The sequence below is a fragment of the Ambystoma mexicanum genome, chromosome 11 (assembly GCF_040938575.1).
Source record: "Ambystoma mexicanum isolate Mex_15411 chromosome 11, UKY_AmexF1_1, whole genome shotgun sequence".
Lineage (NCBI taxonomy): Eukaryota > Metazoa > Chordata > Amphibia > Caudata > Ambystomatidae > Ambystoma > Ambystoma mexicanum.
This window is the reverse complement of record NC_090934.1, coordinates 983,058,349-983,075,712: the sequence shown is the minus strand read 5'-3', so window position 1 is coordinate 983,075,712 and position 17,364 is coordinate 983,058,349. Positions and strand designations below refer to the sequence as shown.

General features: G+C 50.1%; 1 protein-coding gene across 1 annotated transcript; it reads left to right on the top strand.

The window, feature by feature from the left end:
* The first annotated feature begins 5,278 nt into the window (after window positions 1–5,278).
* On the top strand, window positions 5,279–9,310 carry PHLDA2 (pleckstrin homology like domain family A member 2). Its single transcript, XM_069624139.1, has 2 exons — window positions 5,279–6,213; window positions 8,547–9,310. The coding sequence occupies exon 1, from the start codon at window positions 5,618–5,620 to the stop codon at window positions 6,179–6,181; it is 564 nt and encodes a 187-aa protein (XP_069480240.1). The 5' UTR covers window positions 5,279–5,617; the 3' UTR covers window positions 6,182–6,213; window positions 8,547–9,310.
* Window positions 9,311–17,364: the final 8,054 nt, after the last annotated feature.

Genomic DNA, 17,364 nt, shown 5'->3' with positions numbered 1-17,364 from the left:
AGCGCAGCCAAATCCTGCAATCCTCCCTCACTGCCCCCGATACTCTTATCCGATGATGTGGGCACTTTGCTCCCGCCATGGCCCTTGCCATGTTCCTGCAAAACGTCCGCCCAGGGGCCACCACCTTACATGCAAAATTCAGATGCCCAACCAATCTCTGCATCTCCACCAGCATCATTTTCTTGGCCCCCACCGCTTTCTCCAACAGTACCACCAATTTGCTCACCTTGTCGTGCGGCAAGCGTGAGGTCATGGCCACTGAATCCAGTTCAATTCCTAGAAATGTTAACACCACTGCCGGCCCTTCTGTTTTGTCTTCGGCTAATGGTACACCCAGCTCCTCCAACAATTCCTGAAACAACTTTAGCATTTCTCTGCAATCCTCCTCTCTTTTTGCCCCGCTAATGAACAGAAAATCATCCAGATAGTGCAGCACACTCTCCCACCCCGAGCTGAATGAGAAAACCCACTGTAGAAAAGAGCTGAACCGTTCAAACAAAGCACAGGAAATTGCACACCCCATTGGCAATGCTTTGTCTATGTATATGCGGTCCTCAAACTGCAAACCTAACAACCAAAAGTCCTCCGGGTGCACCGGCAATAACCTAAACGCCGCCTTGATATCGCACTTGGCCATGAAGGCCCCTCGCCCTTCCTTCCTTATCAGCTCAACCGCCTGGTCAACACTCGCATACACAACCCCACATTCTTCCGGGGCAATGAAATCATTAACTGACATACCCTCCGGCCATGACAAATGATGAATCAGTCTGAACTCCCCCGGAGCTTTCTTGGGCACCACCCCCAATGGGGATATCACTAAGTCACCCGGTACGTCATCAAATGGGCCCACTATCCTTCCTGCCGCTATTTCCTTTCTCAATTTTTGTCTTACCACCTCCACATTTTCTCTTGCCGACTTCAAATTTTCCGCCCACTGCCGCACCCTTGGACCCTGGTAACCTAATCTGAAACCCTGACAAAACCCCTCACTCAAAATCTTAGCCCCTTCCCTATCCGGATAAAATTGCAACCATTTTTCCAACACACCCACTTTAATTGGAGTAAAAGCTTTCCCCCCAACCCTTTTCCTGCACCTCTCCCCCTCCCCCTGTCTCCTTGTTGGAAACACTGTGTGAGAGGGTGTTTTCCACCGCACTTGCTACACTCGTGCTTGAACCTACACAGGGTCCTTGCGCAGCTATTCTTATTGTACCCCCAGCACGCTGCTGAGGACTGGCCCCTGCCTCCTCCCCCCACCCCCCATGGGCGGGGCGACCAAGAAAGGGCCGGAAAGGCACTGGCAGCCCACTTGCTCTATGTAATGTCGGGGCAGGCCTCGTTGGGGCCATCCATTGCAGCCAGAGATCCATATCTATCTCCCCCCAGACCGCCTGACTGTCCTCTGCCATTCTCGCTCTAAATTCCTCATCATACCTTACCCAGGCAAAGCCCCCAAAGCTCGTAAAAGCCTTCCTTATTACATCCATATATTTAAGCAGGGCCACGCAACGCTCCGGGAATTTTTCGCAATACACACTGGCATAAATGATAAACGCCGACGTCCAATTCTCAATGGTCACCGGGACCCTCGGGCGTGAAGCCAGTTCCCTCTCTTCCTCCTTAGACCCCTCCTTCGCTCTCACTTCCCTATGTAGAAATTTGAAGACATCCACAAATTCCCCTGCCTGGATCTTCTCCCTGGTCGCTGCCATCAAGTGTGTCCCCAATGGTTTTGTTATCCCCATGTATGGCAATTTCTTCTCCTTTCCTTTCACTTCCACCTCTTTATCTTTACCAGCTTGCACTTCGAGCCCCAATGGCTCCACCACTTTGTCCGTTTGGACCTCCACTGAGCAAATGCTCTTTTCAACCCCCTCGGCTCCAATGGCCTGCACACCAACTTCCTTCATTACACCTTGAAAACCAGTCCGTTCATCCCCTAACCACCTATTTGTAACCCCTCTCTGCCATGCCGCTGTCCATTCCCTTTCCCGCTCACCTCTTTCCACACCTGCCACCTGGGGCCTGGCGTCCACACCGGTGCTCCTCCTCTCCATTCGTAGAGGGCTCCTACTGCGGGGACAAAACATGTCAGCACACTCATCCAGCCAATAGTTCCCTTGACCCCTTTCACCCCGTCCACCCTGCACTTCCCTTTCCTTATCCCACCTTGAACTTCTTCTCTCGTCCCCCCTTTCCCTTTCCGCCCTGTAATCTTCCAATTCCCATTGCCCCACATATTCCTCCCAACCAACTTCATCACCCCTTAAATACCATTGTGGATGCGAGCTCATGCCCGATATGAGTTGATGATCTTCTTGCGAGCCCGGGGCGTCCGCCCCGCCACTCTTTTGACGTCTTCTCGGCGGGGTTGTGGGAACCTCTGCCTGGTCCTCTTCTCTCGGGCGAGGCGTTCCGACCTCCACCCTGGAATCCTCATTGCTAGGGGCTGTGCTGCGCCCTCTAGGCTCTCCTTGCGTTGACCGAGGAGGGGCCGTACTGAAACCCTCAACCTCCACCTGAACAGCAGGGGCTGCGCAGCGCCCTCCGCCCCCACTCCTCCTACCTGGGGGGGCCGTTCCGCGCCCCACCCTACCCTCCTCAATTGAAGGGGACCTCTCCCTCCTTCTCCCACCTGCACTCTTCTGCAGGTATTTACCCCCTCTTCCCCTCTGCCCTGACACCCCCTTCTGTGCCCCATCCCTGCCCCCACTGTTGTTCCCTCGAGCCCCACCCTCTTGAGCATTCCCATCTTCCCTAGAGCTATCATTCCCTTCCTCCCTCCCTGGCTGCCCACCCGACATCCTTACTCCCCCATCCGCCCTCCTGTCTATCTCCCTCCTCATTTTCCTGCCCCTGGATTCCCAAACCTCCCCTCTCCCTGCCGTAGGGGTGCAAGCCACCACCGCCGCCAGCGCTCCGTCTGCCGCAGCTCTACGCTGCGGCCTGCCCCCACTACCCTCCTCTTCTCCCGTGACTTCCCCTACCGCCCCTTCCAATTGGGCCTTAGTTGCCCTGCTAATGATTTCCAGGGCCTTCCTCAGAGCCCCAGCATCCACCAGCCCCTTCTTGCTTGCTCCCCGGCCTCCCATTGTGCACAATAGCCCGAGTGTGCACTAAAAATATGCCCCTTAAAGCTAAACTAGGTACTCTAAGCCCCCGAGCCGGCACCTACCCGTGGACCAGTACCCCTGGCACTGTGCAACCTGAACAAGAAAATAAAAACCCCCAGAAACAAAAACACACAGGGGGTGCTAACCAATAAAATAACCTAAATATTATTAATTATTAATAAAAGAAAACTAATCCCCAAAATATGCTTACCTATTTACCTATTTATTACTAGTATTATTTCTATTATTATTTCATTTATATTATTTTGTAAAAATATATATATATATTTTTTTAAACCCTATTCAAATATTCTACCCTTGTAAGCACCCCCTCCCCTCTACCTAGGAAATCCCTGAAGAAAGGGAGCCCCCAAAAAACCAGAAACAAGCACAAAATAGTGCTGGATAACGGCCGAGCACACTGCCACCTAGCGGTGCACAAGCAGCACCGCACCACTCCCTCAGTCAGAAAACACGGTCCCTTTAACGGCGCTGCCCTGCCCCCTTTCTACACGGCGCTGCTACCGCGCCCACACACGCGAGCGCCGGGAGACAAACACTCAGACTACATGGGGATCCCACTGAGGAGCTGCGGGAAAGCCGCTAACCCTGTGCTCCTGAACCTGCCCCTAACCCCCACGCCCAGCCGGCACACGAACGGAGGAAGGATTCCTCAACAACTCCCTAACGGCACCCCAGAGCCCTCAAGCCCCCAACTAACAAAATACCCCCGACGCACACCCGGAGGCACGGAGACCCACGGTAAGACGCGAGGGGTGTCTTATCTACAGCACCCCTCTTACAAAATCCTTACGCGTATCTAGCAAAATTTTTTTTTTTTTTTAACTAACAAAAAATTCCTAACCGCCCTCCTCTACTACAACTCCCCTACCTCACCTGCTCTGACTCGCACCTAGGCCCAGGTACTACAAGGAAGGCTAGGGAGCAGGCAACAGGACTTGACAATCACCAAGTTCTAACCATCGCCTGCCTCCCGAACCTTCCCTGAGCCCTTAAGTACCCCTAGGGAGGCGCTCTGCACCCCAACGGCCACTCGCTGGCCGTGTGCCGCGCCCAAAAACTCCCCGGGGGGGAAACGCTTCGCGTTCCCCCCGGGGCCCCCCTTTCCTCCACTGTGCTTGCCCCACGTCACTCACAACTGTCCACCCCAATACCCCTTCGCCCCGGCACACACTTCTCTGGGAGCCCCACTGCCCCTTCTTCCTCCCCTTGGCCCCTTTGACCTTCACTTTCCACGCCCACTGTGACCTGCAGGCTCGCGCAGCAACCCTGTGAGCAGATCTCCTCTTCCGGCTCTACCTTGGAAATCAGAAAACAAGGGCAAAGGGCACTGGAAAGCAGTTATAGGTGGCGCGGTGAATGCGCCAAGTGCAGACAAAGGCGCGGAGTTCAACACATGTCCAGTCCAGGGGTGTAGACTGGGAGGGGGGAAGGCACGCAGTGCGCACAGCCAGACTTTCAGTGGAGTCCATCATATACCTCAGGGGAAGGCTGGATAAGATGGGGTGTGAAGGGAATGGTTGGGCGTCTAACGTGTGTCCATTGCAGACGAGACTAGTTATACAGAATAGCGTTCAAACTTCCAAGAAAGCCCCTCGGACATTATTCTTCCATCTCAAAACCGCCCTCTTAGATGATTTCAAATGTTGTGATGACGGATAAAGGGAGCGGAAGTGTGTGCAGCACAGAATCGGGCGGTTGGGGAAGGCCATAAAGTGCAGAGAAAGGAGTGTGAGGGGCAGACTATGCGCGGGGTAAAGGTGTGAAGGAAACGGCCTGCTGATGAGTGCAAGCTGCTAGTGCAGTGCAGATGCGTTCAGGCAGGAGAAGAGCAGTGGCTGAGGCGGGCGCATAAAAAGGCGCGGGCGGTGGCAGCAGCCTCTTACACCTCCCACGGATATGGGTGGCCCCGCCGCCCGGGGCCCTGTTAATGATCCGTGAGGGCAGGTGGTGTAGGTCCGCCGGGCCCCACCTTCGCCCCCTCCCCCTGCCCGCGATGTCTGTGTCTGCCGCTGGCAGTGACTCAGCGCTGGGCGGGCCCCGCATTCCTGCGCCCACGCGTCAGCCTGGGGGGGAGCGGCCCGGAAGAGCCGGTGCCTGTCAGAGCCCTCAAAAAAGGGCGACAGCCGAGAGAAAAGCTCATTCATTCCGAAGCTGAGCCAGAGGCGGGACACGGGAACTCCGGCTCTGGGAGATACGACGGTGAAGCCGGCAAAAGAAAGAACAGTCCCACCTCAGACTACAAAACTCATTCCTGACTGACGGAGGGGGGCAAATCCAACCTGGAAAAGCGGCACGTCATCTCACTGTTTAGGAAGCCCAAACCCTGACTAAAAACTCTTATCCCGGTCAAGATCATATTGCTGGCCAGAAAAGGAAGAAACTACCACAAGACTACAGAAGACCTTTCCTATACACAGAAAAAGGGGAACCCACCGTTCGACAGAGCGCTGCCCCCTGCCCTGGAAAGTAAAGGTCAAATGAGCCCCCAGTTTGGGAGCTCGGTCTCTTCCCCTCTGGCTGCTCCAGCTTCTACGGGGGCCTCATCTGAGCCCTCGCAATCCTCTATAGTGAGCACTCCGCGCACGAGGTCCCACTCGCGCAGCGGCAAGGCAAAGATGCCCGCAGAAGGGGCACAGGTGATCATGGAGGGCGAGCTGGAGAAGCGCAGCGACAACCTGCTGCAGCTGTGGAAGCGGAAGGTGTGCGTGCTCACCAAGGACAGCCTGGCCATCTTTGCTGATGGACAGCGGCGGACCCGCTGCAAGGAGCTCCCATTCCACTCCATCAAGAAGCTGGACTGCGTGGAGCGCACCGGCAAATACATCTACTTTACCATAGTGACCACGGACAACAAGGAAATTGACTTCCGCTGCTCCGACCAAAGTTGCTGGAACGCCACCATCACCATGGCCCTCATTGACTTCCAGAACAAAAAGGCCATTCAGCACTTTCGGACCCGCCAAGGGTCGCAGACCCGCCAAGGGTCCCAAATAGCCCGGCGGACGAGCAGTGGAGAGCGGCCCACGGCGAGGTGCGTCTGAACGGGACATCCCCAAAGGGCCAGGCACATGAGGTGAGCTGCTTGGGAGAACGAGAGGGGGGGATAGCAATATTGCTGGGGTGGGTTCACCACCAAGAGATACGATACACAAGTGCATAGGGCAGGAATCTCACACGAGTTGATCCGAGGGAGGTCTAGGGCCTCCACCCATCACCTCTGGTGGTGATTTTCACAGAGGGCCACTGTCTCACAGGGTGGGACCCAGGAAAGGGACTGGTGCCATTAACCACATGGGGCTGGGTTATAAGGGGTGGGGGGGGGGGGTGCATGTCATATCTTGGAAACACCATACTACTTTATTTTGACATTGCTTTATTTTTCACTCAAAATTTCCATCTATTACCAGTAAAGGTCCAGTTGTAAAAACAAGGTGGCAAGAACACCAGGCATTCGATGTCTGGGGCCAAAAGAGGACATGTTCTTTTATTTTGTGTTGTGTAGCACTTTTGTCTGAACCCATTATATGCATATTACAAGGTGGTATGATTCCTGCAGCACACGCGGAACTCTCTGTTTTAGCGGTATTTTGAAGTGTGTGGTTTGATGGATATTGAAGTATATATAGAACCTGCCTACCAGAGTGTATTAACTATCAGATCTATGCATATAGAGTGTACAGTTGGTCGAATTACTTCTATATCAGAAAATAAAGTGTTTAGCATTTAGCATTCGAGATGAGGCCGGCCAAGGCACACTTACAAAAAGTCCACACGCAGGGCGATTCTAATAACTGGCATTGGGAATCTTAAGGGTTAACATAGGTGCTTGTTTGGGAGGTTATGGGATTGATGTTGACATATTTGAAAACTCCCCTTTCAAGTAAGTTTTGGATTTGTTGCAGTGCGAAGCAGCTTCCTAGAGATTGAATAAACTCGAGTCAGAAGGCAGTGGGGCACAGACTCCTTCAGGATTCTCTCCTGTATTTTTTAAACTGGTAAATTCCCTTTGTAGCCCCAAACTCTTTTTTTATGCGTTGGCCATGTGACAGTTTGCCCCAAACCAACTCCTCTAAACCAACGTAACCAGAAAAAAGGATCAGTTGGTGACACGTCAGCGCGAATAATGCTTGCATGCGGAAACTCATGAATTCACCAGAACAAAAATGCACAGGTGCAGTAGGACATGAGATGAAACGGCTTCTCGTGAGAGCCTTTTATTTGAACACCTGCGCTACTCTGTTGCCTCAGGCTTGGTATATTACAGGGCTTAACCTTTAGTCCCAGGTGTGGAGCGCCAGTTCGTTTGGAAATAATTGCCAGCAGGCAGTAAAAGAACCTTTGCGTGGGTTTTATGCTCCATAAAGTTCTTTGTTCAGTTATAAAGTTCATTCCGGTTGTAGAAGGCGTGAATCTTCATGAATGAAGCTAAGCAAAGTCTCTCGCCTCAATCCAACTACAGTTGCTAGGCAACTGCGCCTTTGCGGGGGTAGCGCATAGGCGAGAGCCACGCTATCTGGTGACCCGGTACTAATAATGGGCTGTTTTTTTGCTAAAGGGTAGTAATCCCAGAGGTCGCTAAACTGAAAACGCCTAACGCTTTGGGGATTCCCTTGGCAATGGCTGTCCAGTGACTCAGCACTCTTTCTGAAAACCTGCATTCTCTAAAAAGGAAGCGGAAGCTGGGAGGCAGGGGTGTTGCTAGGTCTGGACGAGACCCGGGGTTACACTAATGTCGCAACTGTTGGGACGGGGGGCTAGCTAGCCTTTTGGCTGTAGCTCCTGAGATTCTATCCGGGGGGCTACAAACAAAAGACCGGGTGCTATAGCCCCCTTAGCCTCCCCCCCAGCAACGCCTCTGCTGGGAGGGGGAGTGCAGTATCATCTATACGTTAGACACGTTCAGCATGGAAGAGGTCGTCGGGTGATAGGTTTTTGCAAGCCACGACTGGGTATCCATGCGTATTCAGAAGGCCAGGGCACTGGGTAGAAGTCACAGCACAGGACCGAGGGGTACCGGCTTGTTGGTTCTTGCGAGAATCTTTAAATCCCCACGTGCTTCTCAGGAAAGTTTCCCCGTTCCTCTCCGCCACGGCCTGTGGCGAAATGTATTCTTTTCCAGGATCAATGGCTTGCTTGCTGTGTTGTCAGCCTTGTAGAGGGTCGGCTATTCCCCCAAGCGCCACATCCCAGCTGAACCAGGTCCAGGCACTGGCCAGATCACACGCTTGGGCGTCTGCAGTGCCCAGGCGCTGGGACCAGCCACGGGCATTGCTTTCAGCTTCCCTTCAGCCTGGGCGCACGCGCACGTTTCATATGCGATATAAACGGCTCTTGGTGGAAAGTCTGTTGTAATTTCATGATGCCTTTGCATTTCAATCCTTACAAGCCTCTTTCTTCTTTCTCTAGAAATTGATCTCCGGGACATGAACCAGATGACGGCTCGCGGACCACATCAGGGCAGAAGACCAATGAAGGAAGTTGAACCCGGCGGTGGCGGTGGCGGTGGCGGCGCAGGCCGTTTCGCGGAGAAGAAGGCGAGCGCGCGCCCCAGGCTGTGCACACCCATTGAGAGGAGGACTACAGGCCCGGACTGGCTTATAGGCCAATCGGCCCATGGCCGAACCAAAAATGCAAAATGCTTGTGTGGGCCCATTTTTTGGGTCAAAGTGGGGCACTTTTTTGGCCAACGTGGGCCAGTTTGATGAGTTAATTCACTCTGCGGCTAGTAGTTTTGACCAGTGTTGCTGAATAAAATTTCTTTAAAATGTACATTTTGCATCACATTGTATCAAAAACCTCCCCCTTGGGTACTGTTCAAACAGCCTCACAATAGGAATGAATTTCCATTTGCAACTGTGGGCCACTTTTTCGTTGCTGCCTGAGACAATTTTATGTCCCAGTCCGACCCTGGAGGACTATTCCATGAATCTCGAGCGATTTGGCAGCACAGGCCGCCACCGCGGCGCAGGCTGCCTTGTGTATCCCCCTCTTTATTTATTTAGCATTCCACCAAAAATATTATATGCCTCGAAAGGGCCAGTTGAGAAGATTAACTTATTTGCACTATCTATGTATGAATATTTATTTTACTATTTCTTGGATAGTTTTGCTTAATAATGTTTATCATTCCATGTTAATGTATCAATTAAACAAGTGACTTTAAAAGCCTAGCCTTTCCTGTTGGTGTATGGTTTATTGATGCTGTTCTATGTACGGATTCGGGAAACCTGTTTCGTCAAACTCTCATAAAGGTCCTGATTCTTAATGACCTGTCTGGGATTTTCCTGTTTCAATTCCTTCTCTTGCCTACGCACTGCCGCACCCGCGGACCCCCCTACCCCCCCACTTTCTTAAGCAATTTGTACATATAGGTTCTGAGTCAGAACCTATAGGTACACATTGTTCTAAGTGTGCTGACGATGGAAGTCAGAACTTGTGACTTCCATCATCCCCACACACCTGCTCTGTGGGTGCATTGAAAAAACTATTGATTTGCAGGGCTTCCTTCTCTGAAAATGGGACTCATTTTGACGCCTCTGATTGGTTTCAGGGAATCACGTGGGGGGGGGGGGGGAACAGACACTGCACTATTTTCTCATAGCTGTTGTTTCAAAGGGTATTCATGCTGAGGGCCAACAAGATGATAGTGCCTCCTGCCTGTTTGGGCCTTTTACGGTCTAGCCAGGGCCTAATCACCCGGAACCCCACACTCTACACCCACGGTAAGTACCCGACCATATGTCTCAAGCGCACAAAAATGCACGCCACTCCCATTTTCAACCACAGTGCACGCAGTGCACATTCTGTAGCATGAACCACAACCTAATGACAACACAAACGCATCGCATACATACTGCTGACCATGATAAACCCCATTGGCTTTGTAATCTCCCAAGCAATAGCACACGCAGACACCAGCACAACTTACACATTCAATACCTTTATTTTTCATAGAAACACGGTAAACGCCCACCTCGACACACGTTCTTGAGGAAATAATTGGCTATTCATATAACATAGAATACGGATCGAACAGCCAAAACTGGTGGTCTCCCAGCCATCATTGTCATATCCTTATAGCTGTACAACTAATTGGAAGCAGCTTCTGCTGTCTCCTTCGAAGTTCTTGCATGCTACTTCTCCATCACACCACCTGGTCCTCAGCTTCCATCTCATCTTCTACCCTCAGGCTTCAACCAATAATTAATAAACAACTTCCACTTTGTCACTCTCAAAGTCCAATAGCACATGCTTTCAACCTCCCAGGGAACCGTCACCACCAAAAGTACAATTGAAAGCCTACTTCAGCTTGCACACCAAGCTACACGCCCACAAACAACAAAAACAACCTTCTGAACCTCATTTTCTCCTTATTAGATCTTGCGTAAATACCACGGCACTAAACAGATCACCACTCCATATCCTTCAAAATCCGCAGCCGTGAACCAGCTGCACCCCTCCCAAACCTATTACTCACAATACATCAAGATTGTCTCACTGGGATCCAGCATCCAAACTCTTTCCACTCTTTCCCTGGTCAGACATCCAATGCAAATATTGTGCTAAGCACCCTTGTTGTCAACCTGGACAACCATACACCTTCAAAGCTCAGCAGTGCTAATCTCAAACCACCTGCACCCTTGCACCCCAAAGAATATAATGGAAGGAAAATAGCTAATCACAAACAGGAGAAGCTCTGTTGCAGTGCGCACTCTGACCCCGACCCCGCTATCCTAGATAAGGCTCAGCACCACACAAAGGAGATCATTACAAGAGCACAATCGCCCAGCCAAACTAGAAGAGTTGAAACATTGTTCAAAGTTTGGGCAATTCCAGAGTCGTGAGTACCACACATTCTTCATCAATTAAATCAGTAACATTTGGGGGTACATCCAATTGGGCACCCAGGCAGTGGGGTGTCCAGTGATTTTAACGAATACAAAATAAAGAATGCATTTTCAACGAAACAAAAACAATGAAAACATACTGATTTAAAACATTTAAATATGTGGTGTAAGGGGTTACATCTGGTGGGGAGGGTCTTAGGGTGGGGTTTTAAACAAGGGGAAATGGCCGGCTTAATAAAAAAAACAATATTTAATTTGTTTTTGTTTTGGTAAAAATGAAATATAATTTTTTTTATTCGTTAAAATTACAGAGAACTAGACAGTGGTCCCCACACCCAACCCACCTTGCAACGCACCTAAATAGGCAACGCTAAAAAAACACACCAACATCATTGCATCACTCGAAGAAACCCCTGGAGAATATACCAACCATCAAGAAACTTGCAAACAAAGCACTCCTCCCATAATGACAACAGCCAACATCGCCTTCACCCAACAAGTCTTTCTGCCCTCCCTCAATGGTGGCCAAATCCTCTCCTTAAGAAACCAACCCTGAACCCCGAGGACCTCGGCTGCTCATGCCACACCTATCCTTCCTTAGTGAGGTCATGGAGCGAGCAGGGTTGCCATAGAATTGCAAGCTCACATAGACTGACACACGCACCTGGTCCGATTTGATCATTCTTTGCCCAGGCCTCAATGCAGCAGGGACACAGTTGCAGTCCAGCTCGATGAGGACTTCTTCTGCATCCTGGACACTGGGAACCACTTCATTTGATTCCATTGATCACTGGGCCTTGATCAACCTCCTTACTGCATGGAGAGCAAACCCGTCACATGGTTATCATGCTTCTGTGACAGTCAACAAATGTATGGACAACTAGGCCCTACCACATGCCCTGACGCAACTGGTCCCTATGGAGCCCCCTAAGCAAGATCCCATACTCTCCCAGATTATTTTAAATCTCCCCAGAGGCATTGTGGGGACTCCTTGCTAATTCTCCTTTGGAAGAGTTGCGCGCCTTCTGCCAATTACACCGGTCACTATAAAGAATGCCACTCTTTATATAGTCATGGAATTCAAGTGCATAATTGAAGTTCAATTCCAAAGAAAATCAGAATTTCCATCAGTAAAACACCATAGACTCAAGTAAAGTGTACAGTTACGTTAGGCTACTCTGCTTTTGCACTGTGCCAGATGTATTGTTCATGGCAGCCTGGGGTCAACAGACGTACTCTGCTGGGAAGAATTGCGTAAGGAAGGGAGAAGTAAGAGGCAGGGAAAGGAGTTTGCAGACACAGGGAGGGCGTTAGGCAGGGCTGATAGTTTGTATTAGTATGGATGCATGTTTGTCTATTATATAGAGTGGCGCAAACAAGAAGAATGTGTTGAGCTAACATGTGCACTGGGATTCCAAGGCAGTTTTGGAGTATTCCAAGAGAGATTGCGTAGTGCAAGTGGCTCGACGGCGTGCTCGGGCAATCCTGCTAGAGCTATAGGTTTTGTGCCTATTGATGGCACTGCAGGTTAATTCCTGAATAGTTATTCTGTGACTGCCAAGCCAACTCAGAAGGTGCCTAATCCAAGAGTAGGTTGTGTGAGAGCTGAATGTTGTTGATAACAAAAGGCAGGGAGTGGGATGGACAGAAATATTAAAGTAAATATGCCGGGTCCCTAGCTGGTAGTGAACACGGTTTGTTTTATGCATAGTGCTTAATGCTATAGTAAGGCCACTTCATAGCACTGTGGAGCGGGAAGGAAATCTTTCAGACTCACAAAACTGAACGCTGTTCCCCTTAATTGTTCCTATTCACTGAGTGCCACAACAAACACATGACCCGCTAGGTCTCCCTTCAGGAAGTGCAGCACAAGGAAAATGCAGGTAGGTTGGCACTAGCTCTTCTCGTGGTCATTTCCATGTAGACGCTCAGGACCTGGTCATATTTCCCTAGAATGGTGGTAATGCCATGCTCGCTGACCTAGCGGAGTCCTCTGATGGTCAATGCAATCTAACATGCTAGTGTAGTTCTCACCAAAGGACACTGCAAGTACATGCTGGTACTTATGCATTGGCCTGCACTATAAATGCGGAGGATATGAATGGGACCAAATTGGCAAGGATTTGCTCTGGAGCAAATCAGGAGATGTCCATCAGCATCTCAGGGTTTCTCCTGATTCTGTAGGCGTGATTCACAAAGCCGGAAACTGCAAAACACCTTTCGGAGATGCTCCTGTGCAAGCCTGCTCCACCAAGAACTGCTCATGTGCGCCACACAGGTGCTCAACGCCTTTCCAGGTTTGCTCCACTTTTAGAACTCGTGACCCAGGCATAAGCTAGCAAGCCCACATCTGAGAGGCCCACTGGCATTTCTTCATTTGCTCCAGTGCAAATCTTTGTCAATAGAACCCGTACAATTGGGATTGGTGCTATCAACAGCAGGCATGCGTTCTGTTGAGAGGGTTTTGGGAGTCATTTTAGACAGATAAAAAGCATGGAATGCAAGGAGGTGTTGATAGGTGCCCCACTATATATATAATGTATGCCCCCGCAACCCCCCGGGTTGCAGCACTCTACCCAACCCCTTTCATGGTCTCAATGGTATCATCAGCGCTGGAAGGTGCTCGGGGTGGGGGTGGGGGGCAGAGGGAAGCATAGGCAAAAGGGGAGTGACTAAATAACCTGGTGTCTTGCCACCCTTGCACATCTCATTAGCGTCTAACCTCTTGACTCCCCCACACCGCCCCCCCCCCCCCAAGTAAGAAAAGAACCTACCTAACACACTTTATTGCCTCTCTTTTGTGTCTCCATCCACATCTAAAAAGAAAACAAAAATGCTTATAGCCGCGCCGCTCTCTCATGCTGGCCCCAGCTTCCCTGAACCCGCAGGCACAGCATCGCTTCATGACATCAAGGGCCTGATTCATGGAATTTCATGCACGGTTCAAAGTGACTTTGCACTGATGGAAAGTGACTTTCCACTGCCGACAAAAACCCTGATTCATGGAGCTGTGCAAAGTGTATTTTTGCAGTGCAAAATGACTTTGCGCTGAGTTTGCACTGCAAAAATACACATTGCACGGTTCCGTGAATCAGGGTTTGTGTCGACAGTGCAAAGTCACTTTCCAGCAGTGCAAAGTCACTTTGAACAATGCAAACAATGCCATGACTCGGGCCCTAAGTGCGGTGTAGGCTGTAATGCAGCAGGGCGCATGCACTTCACAGCTTCCTGTGGGAGGCACAAGAAATGCTGCATTCCACTGCTGTGACATCAATTCAGTATCCAGAGTGTAGGACATTCATATTGCACTGAGGTGCTGCCGCAGCAGGGGAACCAGCCAGTAGGAAAATATATTTGATAACGGCTTCCATACACAACAAAAAAGAGAAGGACTGAATTAACAGCACATCTGGCTGACCAACTTGCAATCTTCATTGGTGACAGCACCACAGGAAGCTAATCCCATCCATAGATTCGATCTACCGAGCTGTGACGAATCAACTTCCGGGGCACGAGTGGTCCAGGGATGAATATCGGTTTGTAAACCAGCAATCAGCCCCCCACCTCTAATACACTAGAAGGGATCCAAACAGATTGGAAATACAAGAAAATAATAAACTTTCATGTCCAATTTTGGTAACGTGGACAGAATGGCAGGCTTATCTCCACAAGGTAGTGGCTCATTGGTTAGTTGCAACACAGCAAAAATACAGTTATTACCCAATGATAAAAGGGACTGTACAGTCAAGGTTGTATTCAAATATCTTCTTTATTATCACAACAGACAGTTCTAACACAATACAAAATAATACAACCCACCCTGTAAAGGAATGCAGAAGACAGAAAGTTTCATTAAGGTAAAGGGATGTACTCTGGATACTGACAGGAGGGTAGGTGGTAAGGTAATTGATTGCAATAGTTCAAGGATACTTGGTTTCAACACAAAGGGAGCAATGGGTCCTAAAATGTCACTAGGGGCCTTCGGAGAAGGACCAGGGTGACAGAACCACAATCTACCTTGCACTTGTAGAAGTTCTTGATGTTCGACAGGATCGAATCGGTTTCAGGGCGCATTGCAGCTCCTGTGACAGAGTTCAAGATGGGAGACAGCTGCGGTTATCAGGCAGCAGGCAGTTCGGCGAGTGAGCGAGGCTGAATGAATGGCTGCAGGCTGGCCTTGATGGCGACTCAGGGTCAGGAATCAGCTCAGTGCTGGTTGGCGGGTCTGAAGCACTGGTCAAGGTGTCTCAGATGACGTTAGCAACTGCGGCGTGACAAGAGTCAGCAGTGCAGTCGGTTGCAGCTCATGGGGCCCGACTGGCTCAAACATTTCCTTTAAGTCGGACGTTCGTGGATGCTTGTCGATTTCACTTCTCCTAGCTTCTTCTCTGGGCTTGTGTCATCCTTTAAGGCGGACAGCCCAAAGCTAAGGAGAGTGTTGCAAGTAACTGCCTTGTCCTTGGTTTGGTTTAGAGACTCTCTGGCACTTCCCACCTAGGAATCTTGCTGCAGAACCTAGCAGGGCACACTGTGTGTTGGCTGGGTACCAGGTCTGGAGCTGTTGGGGGGCCCTCTGGATTCAGTATCTCCCTCTGTTCCCTGGGAGATGTTTAGGGGAGGGACCTTTCTTCCCTCTTTGGAAATCCTGGCCTTCCTTCACTAGCGGAAGCTGTAAGGCAGACTGTACTTTCAGCCAGGGTCCAAATAAGTCCTTATTCTTACTCCTTGCTAAGTCTTCAGATGATCTGCCCAAAAGAGGGGCTTAGCCCTCTTTTAATGCCAAATGGGCCACAGTGGTTGGTGTAGGCTGAGCCTACCTTAATTAACCAATCCTGGGTCCCCACCAACAATCACCTGTATACATGAGGTCATAACCAGAGTGCTTTGCAAAAGAAACTGTCTGCTGTGGATCTAAGGGTCTCTCTGGTTAATTGAGTTCTCTACGGTTCCTGATTAAAGCGACAGGTCTCCTTTGAAGCTCTGGCAAGACCAGACTTTTGGTCACCGCCAAACCACATACTCATACCTTCTGAATGGCATCCCCCTGTGGTGGTGACTACGGTAAATACATAGTTCCAGACATGACAGGTCACTGCCCTTGATACTGAGAGGTAGGAGCTAGCTTCAGGTTGACACAGGGCATATCAAAGGTTGTTGGTGTTTTCCTTTCCTTTGTTAGCCCTGCAACAAGGCCTCCCATGGGCCTGTTTGAAGGTAGATTATTGATAAAGTCTTGCTGACGCAAAAGGGTCGTTTGTAAATACCAAAATAATGTAATTACTGTGTTTTCTTTGCCTCAGCAAGACTTAAAACATTGTCCATGTTATAGCATTATGTCCATATTAAACCAACTTCTTTTGTGTCCGTACACGAGGCCCAGGGTTTTCGCCTCGAGCACATATTACTCATAGATTCAGGAATGTCCCCGGCTCTCCTTTCCCGTGAAGCTACATAAACAGAGTCTGTTAGCACTTTTTTACACTTCCCTCCCACAGTGTGCAGCTTTGCAGGTCAGCATGTGTTCGCCGACACTAGGGTCTCTTTTATAAATAATGATTATCTGACATCTGCACTCTTTCCTGGGAACATAAGCACAAATCCATCTGTACTGACTTTTGTTATTCTCTGGAATGTGTGTGAAAGGGATTGTTCCAGGCGCTCGTGCGTCACTCTGTAAAAAGGTATGTTTTGCTTTTGTTCAACAGCCCATAAATGGACATCATTATCACTACAGCAACAGGATATGTGTAGCTTGCAAAATTCCCCCTGTGTCAAGTGTGATGAATTAGCTCGTTGTACGACCATACATGTCAAAGGTTATATCTGCATCTTGAAGCGTATTATGACTTGCTTAGATAAGTTATATGAGTGATGACCATTTGCGATGCCCGGCCTTTGTAAAATCTCGCCGCAATGTCTGGGAATACAGCCAAAAGTGTTCCGACAAAAATTTGTATGTTTGGAAAATGTCTGGTTCTGAGCCAGGCATAAGACTCAATGGGCCTCATTACGACCCTGGCGGAAATCGAAAAACGATGGCGGAAATGCAATACCGCCATCGAATAGCGCTCGGTGCGACTATGACCCGTCACCGCAAAGTACGATGCCATTAGCGACACCGTAGTGAACGCCAACGCTAACTGCACCAAGTACGCGCGCACGCGCCATGCCAAACCGTAAATACCACCATGGCGCAACGGTACGCGAATTCCGACCCTAGCCGACATGTACCCAACGCCATCAAGCACGGCGGAAAGTACCATTCCGCCATGGCGAGAAGTACGGCATCGCGAATCAACCGTAAACGGCCCCACTGAGTGCCTGTACACCGCTCCCTGCCCACAAAGTACAACTCCCCGTAGGTGCAATGAAGTCAC